Below are 20,742 nucleotides of genomic sequence, written 5' to 3'. Positions count from 1 at the left end.
TGACTGTTGTTTTACAACTGGTTTGAATATTATAAATAACACATGGATTACTGACTAGACAAAAAATACCAGTTTCTTGATAGTCACTGCTAAACACTAACAATAACTGGCATTTTTCTGGCTATCTACTAGTAAATCTGTGCCCTAATACCATATCTATTCATTTACACATTTAGGTTAATTGTTATTCTAAATAAGCACCTCATAATACTTACTGGAGAAGTTAGAATCAGAGATTAAATTTAAGAGTCAACTAAGAGGCATGTTTAAACAATGAGATTCTCTGTTCAGACACACAATGAAACAGGTTTAAAATCAGAATATTTTACTAATAGTAAAAATTTAATACCACAGCTTCTAGTGTAAGTTTTGAGTTCATACTAACACACAGCCAGTATTCTAAGGCATAAGTGATTCCATTGCTTACAAATATAATATGTAATACTTTATAATATAAACATTTATATTTATTTTCCTCTAAAATTAAATATTATCAACTTGAGATTGAATAGTTTACCTTAATGCTTTGTTTATATGTGTATTTTCTTATAGCAAAGCCACATCGGGCTATCTGCTGAGTCCACCAATGCTTTATTTATATTTACATTAATCTTGATTTTTACACTTAGCCCTAACATTGTGTTTGTATGTTGAATTTTGTGTAAAAACTATTCAAAGACTATCTGCATTAGCCATCCCTAATATTCAAGTGATAGCTTATAGGGTAGACAGTGAATTAATACCTCACACTTGTCAACTCTTTGGTTCGTTGATTGGTTTGGTGTTTTATGGCACAAAGCAACTAGGCTATCTGTGCCAAACATCTGGTAAAAAGTTAAAATTAAAGTAAAATTATTAAAATTCGTGAAAAGAAATCAAGGTTAAACAAAACAAAGTTTAATTTTTAAATTGAAAAACATAAATAGCATTAAAACCAATTTTTATATCTAGTTTACGGCAGTAAGAGGGAACCTACAGTAATATAAGTTGTAAAAGACTTTCTGTAGCATAATTTTAATTATCATAAATCACCAGGATGACTAAGGGGTAAGTTCAACCATCAGCATTAGTCACCTGAATATGGCCTTTCCAGTCCTCGCTTAGAGTTTTTTGACATTATGAACATTTTCTAATTTCAAATTGTACTTTAATTCTCAAAAAGGGATCACATTAAAAAAAGGTCTAATTTATAAATAAAAACTTAAATAGCATTAAAAAGATTAATGACCTTTAAAAACTAAAAACATTTCTGACAGTGTCATCATTGCCAATGACACTGTCTAATGTTATGGACAAACCTTGGGACAAAACATGTTTAAAATGGTGCCGTCACTGAGTGTCGTAACAATGGCAAGACAATAAAATGTGGCTTATTATGACCTGAGTGTTATACAGACAATATATTGGTGCATCAGTCCCAGATAAAAGGAAACAATGACTTAAAAAACTGTGACCTACACATAGTCTAGTTAGAACAACTTCCTCTTTCCAATCCTTATGGAAGCAAGACAGCAAAAGTCCAACAGAGGGTTTTATCAGGAAAAGCTTGTTTCCACATTGTTCATTCCAAGTCGACTGCTAACTGGCATGGAGCCGAGCCTTGAATACAGGACCATAGTCCATGTATGGAACAGGCACAGCAGTGATAGTGCCAGAGCAGACAGATTTAGCTGTGGTGCCAGTGAGCTTGTTCCTGTAAATACCAACATGGCTGGTATTCAGAAAAACTGGACAGAAGAAAATGTTAAAGAGAAATAGGTTAGTCAGTTTTGAATATCAGCAACAACAGGGTGAGAACTAACGTGAAGCGATTCAAGAGCCAGTAGAGAACTAAGCGAGTCAGTATAAATAGTACAATTTGAGTACTGCTTAGCTTTTACGTTATCCAGAGTGACAGAAATGGTGTACAGTTCAGCAGTGAACACAGAAACTGTAGAGGAGATTCTGTGTGCTACCACTGAATCACAACAAAAAATGACAGAGCCCATAGAGTCACCTGATTTCAAACTGTCTGTATAAATAGGAATGGAAGAATGATTCAAAAGATGTTCAGCAAATAACAGACAGTATTTCTAATTGGGAGTATCTGCTTTTCTCAGATGACTTAATAAAAGATCACATTTGGGGAGTGTAATAAGCCATGGTGGGATGGAGTGACCAGTGGATACAGCAATGTTATCTAATAACAGAGCCAATTCATCCAACTGCACCTACATATGAAGGCCAAAAGGAACAAACAAGGGCAGATCGTCTGTTCTGAAAAAGTATGGTCCACTGAGGAAGAAAACACATCCCCAGGTGGGATGCTGTGGCAAGGATTGAAGTTTTGAAGCATACAGTAAAGACAATTGCTAAGAGCTGAGGTGTAGAGGAGGTTCATGAGACACTGTGTATAAGCTCTGAACTGGGTAAGTTATGAAAGTCCCAGTGCAGAGCCAAAGTCCCTGATGATGAATGGGGTTTAGCATCTTCAAGGTCAAGGTTCTGGCAGAATCATAGACCAGTAACCAATAGTCTAGTTTTGATCAAGTAAGAGCACGATATATCTTTAGCACAGAACATCAATCCACTCCCCAAGTGATGGAAGACATTACACAGAGGATGTTCAGTGCTTTTGTATGTTTGACTTGTAGTTGCTTGATGCATGGTGTACAGGCCAGCTTATGGTCAAAGTGAAGCCCCAAAGAACTTTGTATCAAGGACCACAGGTAGCACAACTTCACTGATATGGAGTTCAGAATCAGGGTGAATACCTTGTTAACAGCAAAAGTGCATCCAAAAGATTTTATAGAAAGAGAAGTTAAAACTGTTTGCTGTGGTCCACTTCAGTAAATGATTGAAGGCAGTCTGTAGCTGCTGCTCAATATACCTTATGTTCAACTACTGACATGAGATAGGAAAGTTGTCAACATACAGCCCGTTTGCAACAGTAAGAGGGAGTCGTTCAGTGATGGCATTAATCTTCATACTGAAAAGTGTGACACTCAAAACACGGCCCTGAGGGACTTCAAGTTCCTGTAAAAAAGAATAAGAAAGTGTCGAACCCACACGAACTTGGAATTACCTGCCCATTAAAAATTTTTAATAAGAATGGACAAATGGCCACATAACCCATATATATGGAGGTCTCACAAAATGCCATACCTCCATGCTGTATCATAAGCCTTCTCAATGTCAAAGAAAAACTGGAGAAAGGCTTTTCTAATTGACGTTCCAAGTCGATTCAGGTAGTCCATGGTGGAGCGCTGTCATCGGAACCCACACTGGGTGAGTGAGAGGAGGTTGTTTGATTCGAGGAACCAAACAAGACAAGCATTAACTATTCTTTCTAAGGTCGTATAGAGACAGCTTGTCAAAGCAATTGGACGGTAGTTTGAAAGAATTTTGGGATCCTTCCAAGGCTTACAGAAAGGTAGGACAATAGCCTGGCACCAGGCATCACGAAGAACAATTTCCTGCCAAACCCAGTTAAAAACAATCAGAAAAATAGCAAGAGAAGCAGGGGATAGATGGCGTAGCATGTTGTAGTGTACATCATCATATCCGGCCGAAGTACTGTTAGACCTATAAAGGGCAAGTTTGAGTTCCACCAGTATAAAGGGGTGATTATAGTCACAGAGACAATCAGCTCGAAAAGAAAGAGGTGATCGCTCTGCCTGAGTCTTGATGACTAAGAATGTGGAGGATGAAGTAGGATGTGCTAGATACCCAGTAAAATTTTCACCTAGAGTATTGGCAATGCTCTAGGTATCAGCTAATTCCTGGCCATCAGAAAGCAAGATCAAGAGAGAGGACAGAATTGTATGCCCACTGACCTGTCAAATCTTGTCCCATACGAGTTTGGAACTGGTGGTAGAACATATGCTAATTATGAACTTTATCCAAGAGTTCTTCTGGCTTTGACGTCTTACCCTCTGAGCACATGCACGGGTTTTCTGGAAAGTGATGCAATTCGAGAGTGTGGAATACCTACAAAAAGTATTCCAGGCCCGTTTTTGAGCCTTCTGTACCATGTGGCAGGCAGAATTCCACCACCAACAAGGATATCATGGAAAACGTGTCAAGGTTTTAGGAATATGTTAGGCAACTGCCTGTATAATACAGTCACTCACTGCTGCTGCCATGCAGTCGTCTATTGATGGCTTACAGACGATGGCAGAATCAAGTTTTGGGAGAGTGGTGAAAGAGAGCCAGTTGGCTTGATCCAGCTTCCAGCCAATTGTATTAGGCCAAATTGGGTGACTTTCAATGTAAACAAGACTATTTACCTGCACATTCTCAGACAAGTGTTCATTTAAATCTAACAAGTAATATTTACAAAGTTGTAAAAACCCTATAACCCAAGCCCTTTCAAAAGGTCAACCTTTTGAGAATGCTTGGGTCATAGGATTTTTATCACTTTGTTTCAAGAATTATTGAACCTACGTTTTTCTGACATCATGAAAGCAATTTTTCCAAACTGTCAGTTTCCTGTCCTAAATCATAAAGGATTCAATTTTTTTAAGAGGTGGTATGACTGTTGACTTTGAACAAAGTTCATCGGTTGAAAGCATTTACCTGCAGGTTAATTCTATATTTTGGAGTTTTAAAATAAAAAATACACAGGAACTGCACCAGCGACTAATGAGAATATCTTAGGTAATAGTAATGCCAATTCAAGGTTTACAAGTGAATTATGTAAACAACTTCTGTTTTTTGGTGTTTATTTTAAACTGTTTTGGAGTTGTAAATGGATAGCCTAATTTTTTTTATGGGTCAGGGGAAGGGTTTAAATTTTATATAACGAATGAGATTTTTTTGGCTCTTTATTTCCAAACTTCTTTTCTGCACAGAGTCTAATTCATATTACAGGACTTATAATTACTATTAGAAATACTTTCACATTTTTCTAATCTCTGCTACCTCAGCAGTTTGGGTCCATTTAGATGTAATCAGAAGAAATCAGTGCTAAAAACAAGTAAGGAACAATACTGCATAACTAAATGTACTAGAGAAGGGGTGATGTTAATGTGAATTGAGTAAGCATTTCTAATCTTTATTGGAAAAGTGTAGAAATTAAGAATTATGTTAGTATAAACAAACAAATTAATATCTGGTAAACCATTGACTCTGAAGTTGATAGTGTTATATTTTCCAATGTTTATTTAATATACAATTGTCCATGTTTCCATTTCATTTATAAGCAAACAGCTTAGGCTGCCCAATTTCACTGGCTCAATAAACTTCATCTTATAATAATTCTAAGCAAACACAATCAATATGATTTGTTTCATTTTTTTTTCAATGGTCCAATTCATGTTTGTTAGATGAGCCTTACATAGCATTAGTGACAAACCAGATTAACAATATAACTTTAGAATTAAACTACATTTCCTGACACTTCAAAAATTTATACTTATCAATACGACTGACTAAAATGTGCATTAACATAATGGAGAAAGCTTTCTGGAAGCTGTTCAAGTTGGATTTCTTCACCAGTTGGTCAAGAAACCTACCAGAAAAAATGCTATTTTAGATTTACTGTTAACTTCTAATGCAGAAATGGTTTAGAAGGTAAAAACTGGAGATCACCTTGGTTTAAGTGATCATTGCTGTAGGAGGTTTGATGTTCTGCTGCATATGGAAATCAGGAATAGTGATATTTTGATTCAAAATTTCAAAAAAGCAAATTTTGAAGGGATGTAATAAGAATCGTCTGTTGTGAATTTGGCAGCTTAGTTATTGGAGACGCTATGTAAATGTGGAAAATTAAAAAAAAAATTCAATATTAAAAATAACAGATTTGTTACAGCAAACAAAAGGCAGATGCAACTAAAAAACTAGGTTGGCTCACACAGGGTATACAAGACAAGATTAAAGAAAAGCATCACAAATCTATGAAATATAAATAGATTACAAAAGATCAAGAAAGTTGGTCAAACAGGAAATTAGGAAATCCTAAAGGATGTACGAAAACAATTTGGCTGAAAAAATGAAAATTAACAGTAAGGATGTTTTAAAGATACATCTGCTTTTTCTTCATTTTCTACTAAGTGAGACTGAAGCAGTATTCCTCATCTTGAGCAACTGATAGATGAAAACAAAGTTGAACAAGACAACTGCATAAATTTTGGGCTTCTTAAAATAAAATTGGAAAGTTTAAAGAATGATAAGGCTCCTGGACCAGACATCAGTTGTGGGGAAAGATTTGAAAAATATGGTAAAAAATACTTCGTAAAGTCATTGGACAAAGTTTAGAATTTTTCAGAGAGTCAACAAGGTTACACTAAGGTAAATCTTGCCTTACAATGCTTTATATATGTTTTGAAAACGTTACTACATATGAGATGGGTAAAGGGGATAGATCTGGTGTATCTGATTTCAAGAAAGCATTTGACAATATGTCTAGAGAGATTATAATTCCATTGTATACATTGTTGGTTAGGCCACATTTGGAGTATTCTATTCAGTCTTGGACTCCTTATCTTAGGAAAGAATGAATTGTTGGAAACAGTTGGAAAAGTTAATAAAATGACACCTGGAATGGATGTGTTGCTATATTAAGATCCATAAAATAGTTTTCTATTGAAAAAAGAAGAGTTGGGATGTGACAGAAGTGTTTACGAATGTAAAAAAAATTGATAATGTTGATGCATCAACATTTTTCATATTTACAAGCAAGGTTTATAGAACAAATATATATTTAGGCAAGGCAGAAGCTGTATTCAGCTAAGACAATTTTATTTTTCAAATCGGGTGGTTGACCAACAGAATGGGTGGATTTCAGATGTTGTGGAGGTAACAAACTTGAGTGAGTTTAAAAAAGAAAGCTTGATAGATATATGAATTGTAAGAGCTGGATTTAATTTTTTAAATTAATATTTTAGTTTGGTTAGAGAATGGGACAACAGGTCCCTTGTTGTCCCTAAATATTATTTATGTTACGTTATGTTATAATCTGCAATAAGTTGAAAAAATAAAACTTCCTCAAAATGCTCTATGTTACCGTTATTGTTATTAAATTACTATCTTTATCACATCTCTACAACAGTATATGTAATACTTTTCATAGAACAAAGCATATTTTCAGTGTTTTTAAAAATATCTGATGTCCTAGCTTTGGCTTTTTTAATTCTGACTTAATCTAATCATTCCAATTTTTGTAAATGCATCATTAATAAAATTAATATTATAAATCAAATATAAAAATGTTTACAGCTTACATAATAAGTACTTTGATATATCAGTTATTAAACCTTGTTGATGTTTTAAATTAAGCACAAAACTACACAACAGGCTTTCTGTGCTCTGCCCACAATGGGTACTGAAACCTGGTTTTTAGTGTTGTAAGTCTGCAGACATACCACTGTGCCAATGGAGGGAATATTAAGAAATCAAAAAGGAAAAATTACGCAATTCACGTTGAGTAAAACGATTTAAAAACTTTTAAGTTCTATCAGTGATTTTAGTTCATGAATTGAGCTCTAGAAACTGTAGGAATAAAATTTCTATTTTTAATGTCAAAAGCCTACAGACTTACCACTGAACTATTATTACAGCTAGTAAAGTGATGACATAAAATGTAAAAATTAGACATAAAATGTTGTATTTATTTAGAACTGATAACTTTTAACTAAAAATCTTATTTCATATCTGAAACAAACTCCAGCTCACTGTACAGTTACCAGTCTAGACATGTTAACATAACTAACAAAGGGCAAAAACAAACAAAAATAAAACAGAAAAAATATTTATCATCAATTTGATAACACATATAGATCTATAGCTTTCACTTACATTATTTGCCTAATTTATTCACAAATCTTTCATCCAGTAGTAAGATAGCAGCAAACAAAGAGAAACATACACTTTCAATAAATATTAATGAATAGTTAGATTATTTGGCTAATTAATTTGGCTTTTTATATCAAAATGTATTAAAATCACATAACTTTTTTTATCTGATACTTATTTGCAAAAGATCAAACAGCTAAACTAAGCAAAAATGGTAATTTGTTAAAAATCCAAAAATTTTACAGCAAAGTGTAAAATAAAGAAATTAAGTAATCTACTTGTGTCGTTTTTACAAAAGTATTACTTACCTGTTCTCGGGTCCAAAATAGCCACATAAGGATACTGATTAACTTTGTAAAACTGAGCATACCAACGCCCCTCTTCACTATCCAAATACACCTATGAACAGAAATTTTACACAAGTTTAGAATCATACAAAATTAAATGAAGTTGGATGCTTTGCCAATGATAATACCAACTGAGAAAAAAGCTGGTTATCCTTAAAATGTTACATCAGGTCATCCCTTAAGTAATGTCCGATTTTAGGTTCAGAAAAAGAGAAACGATTTCAAACACTTTTAAAGTTATTTAATCAATAATATATGTTCCATTATTATTAATTATTTCCTGCCAATGATTCACAAGCTTCTGAATGCCACTTCTATAAAATTCTTGGGGTTTGGAGGAAAAGAATGTAGAGAGGGTAATTTTGACATCTTCGTGTGCTCCAAGCTCTTTTCCATCAAGATAGTTCTGCAAACTTTGGAATAGATGATAACCAGATGCAGCATGGTCTGGAGAATAAAGGAGATGTGGAAGTTTTCCCAGTCTAGCTCTTCAATCTTTGTAGATGTGATCCTTGCTGTATGGGGCTGTGCATTATCCTGGTGTAACACAACACTTTTACAATTGATCAAAGCAGGCCTCTTTTCTTTCAATGCAAAATTTAAGCACTCTAGCTGTTGATAGTAGAGGTCTGGAGTAATCATTACATTGAGTGGCAGCAACTCAAAGCAGATCACACCAACAATATCCCACCAAGCGCTTAACAAGACATTCCTAGGGTGGAGGTCCATTTTGGGCTGTGCTTTAGCCAATTTACCTGCACTGAGCCATTGTCTGTAGCACTTAACATTTTTATAAAATAACCACTTTTCATCTCCAGTCACTAACTTGTCCAAAATAAGATGAGTTACATTCACGAGAGCACAGAGAAGTGCAAATGTTCACTCTTGATCTGAGGTTGGCTTCTGTCAAATCAAGGGGAACCCATTTTACAAGTTTTGACACCTTTCCAAGCTATTGAATGGATTGAATTAAGCTACTGTGCTAGTTCTTCAACTGTTACAGCACAACCTTCATCAAGTGCAGCCAGCAGCAAGTTATCATTAAACTCTACAGGGCAACAATAACATAAGCTGTAGTCACCTGATCTGAACTTTTGAAACCACCTTTGACATTTTCTTTCATTGAGAGACTCTGCACCATAAACACCTTGAATGTTTCATTAAGTTTCTGCTGCACTATTGCCTTTTTAAACTCAAAGTATTATATGCCTAATGTGTTCCTCAGACACATCCATCTTCATAAGGATTTATTTGATTAATGATCCAGAAAAGTGAAGTTGGGTTAGTTTCGTTTATTTGTCTGAACATTTGTATACATGTCCTACTACATATTTTAGTCATTAAAGCCTTCTGCAAAGACAGAAATGATGATGCACTTTCTGTATTAAATTTTTGGACATTACTTATGGGATGACCTGATACTTTGAAAGCTTCAACAGTCTACCATCCAACAGCTTATTTCTATACTTAAATATGATTGGACATTTGACAGTGTTCATCTCTTAAATTTGAGTTTAATTACACTGCCGAATAAAATAATCTGACAGCTACAACACATTAAATCTATAATTTGGAAAATCAACAAACACAATGTAAGTCTACGGGACGTATCTTCTCAAGCTCACATACAAGTTTAATAAAATAACTCTTATGATAGTCATATCATATTTTTGCTACTGCTATGACACAAAATATAAAACTAGGCATTACTGATACTGACAACTATAATTCATAAATCAGATTTTTTTGTGTAATATTTTATTTTTTTCAAAATAACTTAATGTATTTTATATAATGGCTAAAAGAGATCATCCACAACTTGAGGTTTCAATTAGAACTATTTACATTTTTACAGGTTCAAGTTTCAACTAGAAAACCACATAACTGTGTGATAACCCAGCATTACAATTTATTTAAAAACTCCTGTACTAAACCACATTTTTATTTTTGTTCATGTTTTATAATAAAATTCTAATACAATTTTTAATTGGTATTATGAGATTTTCCTGAAGCTTGCTTTAATAAAATAAACAGAAACCAAATGTCCGATAAGAAATTGTTAAATGTTGTTAATATGCAGTAAAGCAACTTTTAGCTTCCATTTTAAATATAAAGCCATAAAAGTTTAAAAGTAGTTAACATTTGCTTACATTGAAAGTATATTTCCTATAAAGACTTATGGGAGGTGGACAAAAAAATAGTGTGTCCCCCCTGAAAATGTTGTTTATTTATTATGTAATTTACTTAGAATGCACTCAGTGAAATATGTTTAAATATGATGTCAAATCCTAATTTTAATACTGGCTTTCATAAATAACTAAATATTTTTTATGATATGTTTGAATGAGACAGCAGAGCACATAACCAGCACTGGATAAAGAAGCGATGTCCACGCACTTAGCCTGATACCAGAATCAAAAAACAGTGAGCATGTCAGTTTGATTGACACAAGGAAAGTCCTATTATGTCCATATAAAACTGGGTTTGATAAAGTGGCTTGTAAAAGTCTGAGACAAAAATGGCGACTGTTTCAAGTATCTTCGTGGGCAATTCCTTGCTTTTTCAGAAGAGAAACTTACAGAAGGGATTTTTGTTGAGCATCAGATTTGGAAATTGACTTTGGATGAACAGTTTGAAAGGACAGTGAGGAAAGTTGGTTTAATATTGACTATTTTCCTGAAAATCTTGGTGTCTTCAGCAAAGAACAAAGGGAAGGGTTTCATCAAGACATCAGGGAAATAGAAGCTATCTGGGAAGGTGAAACATCAGCATGATGGCTGATTTCTGCTGATCATGGAAACAAGATGCTTCAGATACAAGAAAGAAAGAAAGACCACAACACATCTTTTAATCTCCAAACAATATGCTCCTCATTCATCACTCATATTTGTTTGACATCCATGTTCTTTCCTTTTCTTCAGTTTGTTTGTATTTTTGTTAACAAACATTACAATGAAAAAATGTATTGTGGTAAATGAAATAATGACCTAAGTAAAAAAAAGTTTTTTTTTAATTCTTACCAATTTGTAAAAATCCTGACATGATAAAAAAAAGAGTAAATATTTTCTATATCTGCATAGTTGAATTATGCAAAATCCATTATTAAAACTAAAACAACTTTTACGAAGTTTAAATTTGCAGGTCCGTGTAATCAATATCTGACATACCTTCCATGAAATTAACTGAGATGACAAAGGACATGTAAGTAAGTCCTACCCTGACATAAATGGAGATAAGAAGACACACAGTTAATAGCTACATTAAAAAAAGTAAAAAAAGTTGTGAATTATATTATACCAGTGGTAATGATAACTAAGGTACATACTATCAAAACATACCAAACTAATAAAGTACTTATAAATAAGAAATGGACAAACCATTTAATTATATACAGTCCACAAAATACGTAATAATAATGAACAGGCAAACTGACAAAAATTACTTAGAAAACATCTGAATAAACAAGAACTGATTTATATACATCAAAAATAATGAATCAAATACATAAATTTAACAAAAGTGCATAACAATTATATTTACCAAAATTACAAAGCAATAATCATTATCTTCTGTACAATTTAACTACAGTAACATAAATAACGAAGTACAACTACCAAAGTCCAAACACTAATGATAGAAAATACACAACTTTTCCAAGTTTAAAGAACAAGGTTATACAAGGAAGGACATAGGAACCAGGCCTACCATGAGTATATTAATTTGGTGTGAAGTATACATGTTGAAAAACTTACCACAAATCTCCTGACAGAATTTGTAGCTAGAGGAAGAACAAGTCTACTACAGTTGAAAGACGTGGTGGTCAGCAACTGATGGAAGATGCCTGAAAAAGGAGAGGTCAAAGTGGCAACTCAATGACAGTCTTCTTCCTCATAAACCATGTCATGTTGAAAAGAAGAAGAAAATGGTGGCCAAACATAAGACTCTAACTCCCTGTGAATCAAGGCATGCACTTCCTCAGCAGATAAAGTCAACTCCATGTCCTGGGAAGTCTACTGAGGTAATATTATAGTCTACCATAGAAAAACCTTGAATTCATACTAAAATACACAGAATTCAGGAAGAATAAAATTTTGAATGCAAATCCATAGAAACAAATCTAATCAACCCAAAAATTAGAAAATGTTGAATAAACTTTGTTGGAAATAGCAACAAAGCATAAATAAAACTGTAGTCACACTCAGAAAAATTATGCACATTAGACGTCTAAACTGTGTTATGCCAACTGAGGAAATGAGGAATGAGTGAGAATAGTAGGTGGAGATAACTAGCACTGTTATAATTTATATGCAAACACGGCTCGTTTGGGTTGAGAAAATATTTTACATAGAAGAGCGAACAACGTTTCGACCTTGTTCGGTCATCGTCAGGTTCACAAAGAAAGAGGTAACTGACCGGAAGCTGACCACATGTTTGAAAGGGGTTGTGTAACTGTGTGTCGAAATGTAGAGGGCGGTATTAGATGTTTGAATATATAATTTTATTTATTTTATTATATTAATATAGGTAACCAAAAACCAGGCACAAAACTGAGGTCTTTACTATGTAAAAAACTACACTGACAAACACCACACCAACATTATTTATAAAATACAATGTGATAACTGCCACGACTTCTATATTGGAGAAACAAGTAGAAAAATGGAAACCAGATTCAGAGAACATAAAAAGTCACCTTCACACGTTTTCGAACACTGCAAGTCAAATAAACACAACATAACCATAGAAAACACTCAAATACTAAATAAAGAAACAAACATAAACAAACGCAAAATTAAAGAAGCCTTACTTATACAACAACTTAAACCCAAAATAAACCAATATAAAGGAACGCCTTTATACCTATATTAATATAATAAAATAAATAAAATTATATATTCAAACATCTAATACCGCCCTCTACATTTCGACACACAGTTACACAACCCCTTTCAAACATGCGGTCAGCTTCCGGTCAGTTACCTCTTTCTTTGTGAACCTGACGATGACCAAAGAAGGTCGAAACGTTGTTCGCTCTTCTATGTAAAATATTTTCTCAACCCAAACGAGCCGTTTTTGCATATAAATTTCTCAACAAGTGAGTTTCTCGACATCACTGATTAGCACTGTTATAGGTGATCCAGTATTATTAATGGAGAGTAATCACAAGATAAGTACATGTTCATAAAATCACTAAACTGGTGGGGTATAAAGACCAGAACACTAATTACTAAAGCTTCTTTTAGCAATACTTAGAGGACAGACAACAATCGAGATAGCTTTTGCGTAAGAGGAGGTAAGTTCATATTGGAAGAATATTCATTAACCCAAATTTTATGTGAACAGCTTCATCAAAGACAACAAGCTGTAACTTCAAACATTCATATTATAAAATGCTAGTTTTTTAGAGTCATTTATAAATAGTTTGTTTGTTTGTTTTTAAATTTTGTGCAAAGCTACATGAGGGCTATCTGTACTAACCATCCCTAATTTAGAAGGGTAAGACTAGATGGAAGGTAGCAAGTCATCTCCACCCACTGCCAACTTTTGGGCTACTCTTTTACCAATGAATAGTGTGATTGGCTGTCACATTATAATACCTCCAGGCTGAAAGGGCAAGCATGTTTGCTGCAATGGGGATCAGAACCTGCGACCCACTGATTACGAGTCAAACCCCTTAATCCACCTGGCCATGCCAGGCCATTTATAAATACTACTATGTGCAATTCACAATGTCTAAGTAGTCTCCCACTATATCAATTTCATTGATAAACAAACTAGATCAATAAAGATAATATGCAAATCTAATACTTTAGTACAGACACTTTAAAGTGATATTTCCTTCAATACACAAACAATGAACAAATACTAAACTGTTTGCAAAAGGGAAATATTACTACAGTTAAAATGCTTTAAATTGCTAAACAAAAGTCTGTTCTGAACAATTTCTCATTTTAGCTGAGCTACAAAAATTATTTTTAATATAAAATTTTACATTGAAACTTAAATACCCACTCAAGTAACTACCTTAAAGAAAGAAAAATACATTGTTTAACACTATCAACCAATAAATTACATCAATATTGTAATAAATTCAACCAAACAAGTTTCCTGGTAGACAAATTTTAGTTTATCTTTAAAAACATTTTAAGACAGCAAAGAGATCGGTTTTCTCTTCTCACCTGCCAAAATACAAAGTGTTTAGATACAATACTTTTCACAGCTGGGCTACTCCATACATCTCTGTTAAGTATCTGACACTGAAATTCCTGTACATCTTGAACATTGACCATTAGCCATCGATTACTGCTCTTGCCTACCTCCCGTGCCTGAAAGAAATTTCAGTGTTCATAATTTGGCTTCAAATCTAAACTACACTTTAACAACTTATGTGGTCATTTGCAGTTAAAGTTTCATTTTTTTATGTTAAAATAACTTATTCTTTCCTAAAAAGTCAATCTGAGTGATTTAGACATTGCAATGTTTGCATGATACTAATTCTATAACCCCATTAAAAAGATAATTATTAGTTGTTGTACAATTTAAATTACAATTTTTAATCAAAAATTAAACCATGGAATATTGTCTTATAATTCATTCATTCAGTATGTCCAACTGAGTTAACAGAATATCTAGTATATTTTCTCCACTCCATCTTCTAATTTACATTAATTCAATTGTACAAACTTGTATTTTTTAATGAAGTTTCATCACCCTCTACAGGAAATTAAATCAATCACAAAGCAACAGGTGATATAAAAAACATAGACTGACTGGGCTGTCAAAAATAAAGGAAATATTAATCCTTTTAGTAAGAATGATAATTCATATGAAGGCTTAATCAGAGATAATGATACTTGTATACTTGAAATCATAAAAACAATGCATTGATTATAATATTTTGATCAACTCTACAGTTTTCTTAGAAGATTAAAAATATTTCTAATTAGGTTCTTGTTGTTATCAATATATATAAAGCACTATTTTATTATTCATGGTTAAAACACAATACTGGACTAATTTGCATAAAATTTGAATAATCTTTACTTTATGCCTTAAATATCATTCACAAAACTAGCAAATAATTAAATCACTATCAGTACTTAGGTTTCTCTCTGAATTACTCTGAGCTTTAAATTAAAAAAACAAACAAAACATTCATACAAAAACAATTTATGTCATCTGTGTCAACTTCAAGAGCTATACAATATATCGAATTTTGATTGGTCATAAATCTTAACTACACTGAGGTCACGGTACTTAGGTCCCAACAGTTACTCCAAATATTTTATACAGATTATAATATACAACAATGTACTGTGTACTTTGTATCTATATGTTCTTCTGTGACTATTTCAGTTAGTTTGCTAACAGTAAATGATTACTATAGTGGATTTCTCTACTCTTGTGAGTGCTAGTTATTCTACTGAATTTTATATTTTGCTTGTTAAAAAGAGCTTACATGAAACCTTAAGCACAAACCAACCTGGTTCAACATATAACAGTTGTTTGGAAAAAAAAAAAGTCTATGCAACAGTAAATGGTTGAAAAAACATGTAACTTTCAACTGAATGCATATGCAGATACATATGTAGCTTAAAATTTATTCTCCATAAATGGATATGAAAAATTTAAGAAATAAAATAATTGGTTGGTTGATTGACATTTATTGACATAAAGCAACTAAGCTATCTGCACCAAACAAACAGTAAAAAAGTAAAAATTTTCAAGTTAAAAACTTAAATAGTGTTAAAAATGCCAAAAACACATCTAACACGAGATGTGGAAGTCATCGACAAAAAGACCGTATGCAACTTAACTATAACTCCTCTGGAGAATTCAGAGTTGCACAAGTAGTAACCTCAATGGGTATATTGCCACTGCCTTTCAGTTTCAAGAGGAGTTTGGTATATTGCACTGAAGATGTCTTCTCCAAAATGTCTCCAGAGCATAACTTCTTTACTGACTTAGCTGAGCCAGCAAGCCACTCTAATCCCTCTAGCATAAAATTGGAGACATCTGCCCTAAGGGTTTCTTGAATAAGGGATGCAAAATTAGAAATCGAGGTACAGAATCTGACTGTGATGGAGACCATACAAGTATTCCACGCACGGCCATTTTCAAATAATTTTTTTTTTAATTTTTTCATTTTTATTTATTTTTTCATGAATTGGGGGTATCCATAATAAAGGCAATACATTTCAGCACTCATTGACCTCACCTACCACGGAGCTTTATGAGAGGATGCACTACAACACAACAATGCCAGGATTTTGTGAGCACAATACCTGAACATCAGCATCTGACACAATGTTCATAACGCTCGTTGAGAACATCCAACACTTGCACTTGGTTGGCCCTAGCCCAAGTGGACCAACCTACTGACCCTGGAGGAGGGGCACCCCAAGGCTGCCCATCTACAGGAATTCAAGGCCAGAGTGGTGTGTTAGGGTGGGACACCTCAACCACCAAGATCCTCTCCTCTCCTTCACAAGTCACCATGTGAGTAAATGTTTAGATCCCAGAGGAGGTAAACTGAAAGTACAAAACCTACTCTGGAAATTCCCTCAACACATACAGGAATCCACTTTGAGAGGAATAAGACAATAAAAAGTTATAATTTTCCTAAATTGAAAACGTTTATCTGATAAATACTTCCCTCCCTCACAAGATTAGCTTTTCTCATTTTATGTTGCCCTCTACATGAAAACGTCTTTACAGTTCATGCCACAAGCCTTTCACAGCTCCCTATTGAAATCAAAGAATACATGTCTCTCATGCAAATCATCATGCATCACCTCTCACCAACAGAAGAGTACCCCGTGACCTCCTCTATGCACTACAACAGAACCATTACTTCAAAGTTTGACAGAAGGAATAAGCATTGGAAAATTGTGGGGAAGAGGGTGGGAAGTGTGAGTGGAGGAAAGTGCTTATCAGAAATAAATTTTCAGTTTAATAAAATTATAACTTCCCTCCTCTTGCAAGATTAGATAGGAAAATAGAAGAAACCAATGTGAGAGAAGAAAAGCAACCACAAATGTCCAAATAATACCTCTGTATAAGAGAAAAATATACTAGACGATATGAGAAGGGGCACTGCACCACTTTTGAAATACGTACCTTCTCACCATGAACAGTTATGAACAAACATAGTAGAAAACGATGAGAACACATCTGAATTGGAGAGGATAAGTTAGGTATGTTATCCCAATCAGATAAATAAATAACTCAATCCCACAGAAGGAAAGTAGATAAAGAAGGATACATCCTATGGTGTAGAAAAGCTATAGTGTAGTGGACTGTACTTAGTAAGTCAACTACATCAAAAATCACTTCACTGGGTACCAATATCCATGCAAGGGAAGGATAAAGATCATACCATTTTCATCTCATGCCCTAAAATCATGGATGTGAAGAAATGACTGAGTCCAGGGCATGACTCAGGAGTGGCACTGAACCAGGGATCCAGGAACATATCATCCAGTATCTGAGAGACATTCATCACATACAATCAACTCCCACAACCATGAGACTGGTCCAAAAGTAAAAAATATCACCATCAGAAGAGAAAATGAGTGAATACCCAGGACTAAGAAACAACCCATGTATACCTTCCATGACACGATACAGAGGGAAGAATCAAGGCAAAAAGATGGACAATGCCAAACATGTGTGAGGACTTGTGTTAATTGGTATACTTGATATCCAAAACCAACCAAGGTACTGACATTCATACAAGGGTAAAATGAGGGCACCCAGCTGAAGAACTGAACTGTATTGAGACGTCTTACTCTACTGTACATGTCATTAAATTCACAGGGTGGTATGCCTTCTACGCTGACAGAACACTACCACCATACTCTTAACTGAATGGTCATAGACATTCATGTGAAATCTACATAGCAGGATGCCTCCATGGTAAACTATCACACCCAGCTGAAGAACTGAACTGTATTGAGACGTCTTACTCTACTGTACATGTCATTAAATTCACAGGGTGGTATGCCTTCTACGCTGACAGAACACTACCACCATACTCTTAACTGAATGGTCATAGACATTCATGTGGAATCTACATAGCAGGATGCCTCCATGGTAAACTATCACAGAAACTTGGAACAAGTAAGTGGAAAGAACTAGCATACTCCACTAGAAAAAAAGGAGGGGGGAAAGAGTATTGTAGAGTTTGGAGGGACTGCTACACCCAAGGCAGTGCAATGGGTGATTACAGCAGTCTATTTTGAAAAGCAGACTATATCAATTTATTCCAATCAAGACATAGCAAGGAATGGACTGTTATCCCATTCTAATCTACCCATGCTGTCCATGAATGCCATGGTTCAGAACAGGCATATTTATGAGGAATATATCACAAGGTTATAAATCCTCCAATGATCTTGGAAACACACCAAGAGAGAATACCTGATCAAGCACTATTCCCCACACAGCAGAATCCAAGAGACAAAATTGGAAACAAGGGCCCTGAAAGAAAATAAAGCATCAATAAAAACTTACCAAGTGCCATAGCCACACTAAAGTCTGAAGTACAGCCACAGGTGGTAGGCTATACCTCAAGGATGCTGAAACTGCGAGGTGATGGAGAAAATGGGAGATGAATTTCTGAGGGTTAGTCCATGTGTCTGACTGTAGAAGCTCCTCCAAAGGCCACCCGAGATGAGAAACAAGGGAAAAAGTGAGGTGGTAGAGTTTGTGGGAGGTAAAATGGGTAATGTATGTTGGGAAGTGACCAAAGAAAAATAGGCCAACTGGATTAAACAAATTAAAAAAAAACTGATAACAGTAAAGAAAGAGAGATCCCAAGAGGGATAGTGTTTTTAGGGAATAAACAGACTGGAACCCCTGAAGTTAGCTGTGAGGGCAATATAACAATCAAGGGCATAAACCAGGCACAGATGTCTATGCACATCAAAATGAGGGAGAGATGAAAAATAGGAAGGAAAATGAGTGAAAAAGAGGATTTACCCTCACAAATCACTGAGATCTTTGGAAGAAAGGAACAATTTGGATAAAGAAGAAGATATGTTGGGCAGGATCAATGGCCTGTTGTGTGAATAGATCTTGTACTGCCTTGGAAAGATGCTGGCACAACAAGGGATCCTGAGAAGAAAAAAAGGAAAGAGGCATGCTGGATAAGCAAGGAGGAGTAAAAATGGAATGATGAAACCTTCTGACAACACTCTGTGAACCTAAACATCAGATATGAAAGGGTTCCACTAATGAACAAGTTCCCACTAGACCAAAACCCACCAGTTAGTCACCCAAATTGTTGTCGGGGTACCAACCATTGTTATGCCACTGCAAAAAGAAGAAGCAAAGGATCAAGCAAGGACTAGAAAAAGGAGGATCCAAACAGATATCAGTACCACACTTGGCTCTTACTTGGAAAAATGAGCAACCAGGTGAGAACCAGGACAATTTGTTGTTGGACTGAAACATCCCCTGATTCTAAAGACTCTAGAATTGTGTCAAACACATAACATTGCACAAAAGAGACTATACAGAAGGTCCCGTAGATAAGGAGCAAAAAGAACAGGTCCATAACAACATGGCATAACAACCCAAAAGGTCACAACAACAAGGAAACCATATTTGCAGGGTCAAAGCTGAAAATGACAGGTGGACCAATGTGGAATTGAGGAGGGAGAAAACATCCCCAGAAAACTCCTCAGGGTTCTTTTGAAGAGCCTCTGACAGGAGATAGATTGAAGAGAGGCACCAAAACACAACCACCATGGGAAGATGAAGACAAGAATACTGGATACCTATTAGATGAATGAAAAATCTGAGGCTTACTCCCCTAAACAGATAAAATCAAACCCAACAATTGTTGGTGCAGGTGAGGACAGTCTGCTCTAAAATGAGGGAGGGTAGACTAAACCAGACTCAACTGTGAGGCAAAAGGCTTAAGCTTAACACCAACTAAAATATAAGGAGAAAAACTATATAAGATTGGGAGGCAGAATCATTCAAAATAGAAAGACTTGGTTAATAAGAAATATTCAAAAACTGACAGGAGCCAAATAGAATCCTCAGGAAGGATGGGGGAAGGCACAGTGAACTCTGAAGATCATTGGATCAAATAACTGAAATTCTCATCAAATCAAATGGCTCAGGAGAAAAAAAAACGTTTTCCAATATAATGTTCAATTTCCATGCAAATAAATGTTGATAAATCCCCTGATAGGTTGCCTGCATTTATGGTCTGATTTAACTAACTTATATGGACTTGTAGTCACATGAACTTTGGAATGTATATTTTACAATGGAAAAACAAGAGAAAGATTTGGTGGCAAAACACATGTGAATAAATGCTTTCAAAATGGAAGTGAAAACTGTTTGAACATAAATAAAATATAGCGTAAGTTAAACTGAGGTAAACCGCACTGGGTAGAAAGACACTTGAACTGGAACATTGCCAAGCAAGAAGTGATGGTTTGGAAGTGGCTCATAAAGGGAGTCACATGCATCATGTAGTGCTCTCATACTGACAGATGATGCATGATGGTTTTCATAAGAGACAAGTTGGAATCTGTTATTCCAATATGAGAGGGAGTGCAGAAGGCTTAAGGCAAGTGCTATAAAAAGTTTGCACATAGAGGAC

At 34.7% G+C, this 20,742-nt stretch overlaps 1 protein-coding gene across 3 annotated transcripts in view; it reads right to left on the bottom strand.

Moving 5' to 3' along the window:
* Nucleotides 1-20,742, bottom strand: part of LOC143225529 (UBX domain-containing protein 7-like) — a 50,744-nt gene that overhangs the window by 10,967 nt on the left and 19,035 nt on the right. For all 3 annotated transcript variants that reach the window (XM_076455155.1, XM_076455157.1, XM_076455156.1), the window contains exons 6-7: nucleotides 14,300-14,446; nucleotides 8,082-8,172 (exon numbers count right to left, since the gene is read on the bottom strand). In XM_076455155.1, coding sequence (XP_076311270.1) covers nucleotides 8,082-8,172; nucleotides 14,300-14,446 — 238 coding nt within the window. The remainder of the gene's footprint in view (nucleotides 1-8,081; nucleotides 8,173-14,299; nucleotides 14,447-20,742) is intronic.

This window comes from Tachypleus tridentatus, chromosome 9 (genome assembly GCF_004210375.1).
Source record: "Tachypleus tridentatus isolate NWPU-2018 chromosome 9, ASM421037v1, whole genome shotgun sequence".
Lineage (NCBI taxonomy): Eukaryota > Metazoa > Arthropoda > Merostomata > Xiphosura > Limulidae > Tachypleus > Tachypleus tridentatus.
This window is presented reverse-complemented; position numbering and strand designations above follow the sequence as displayed.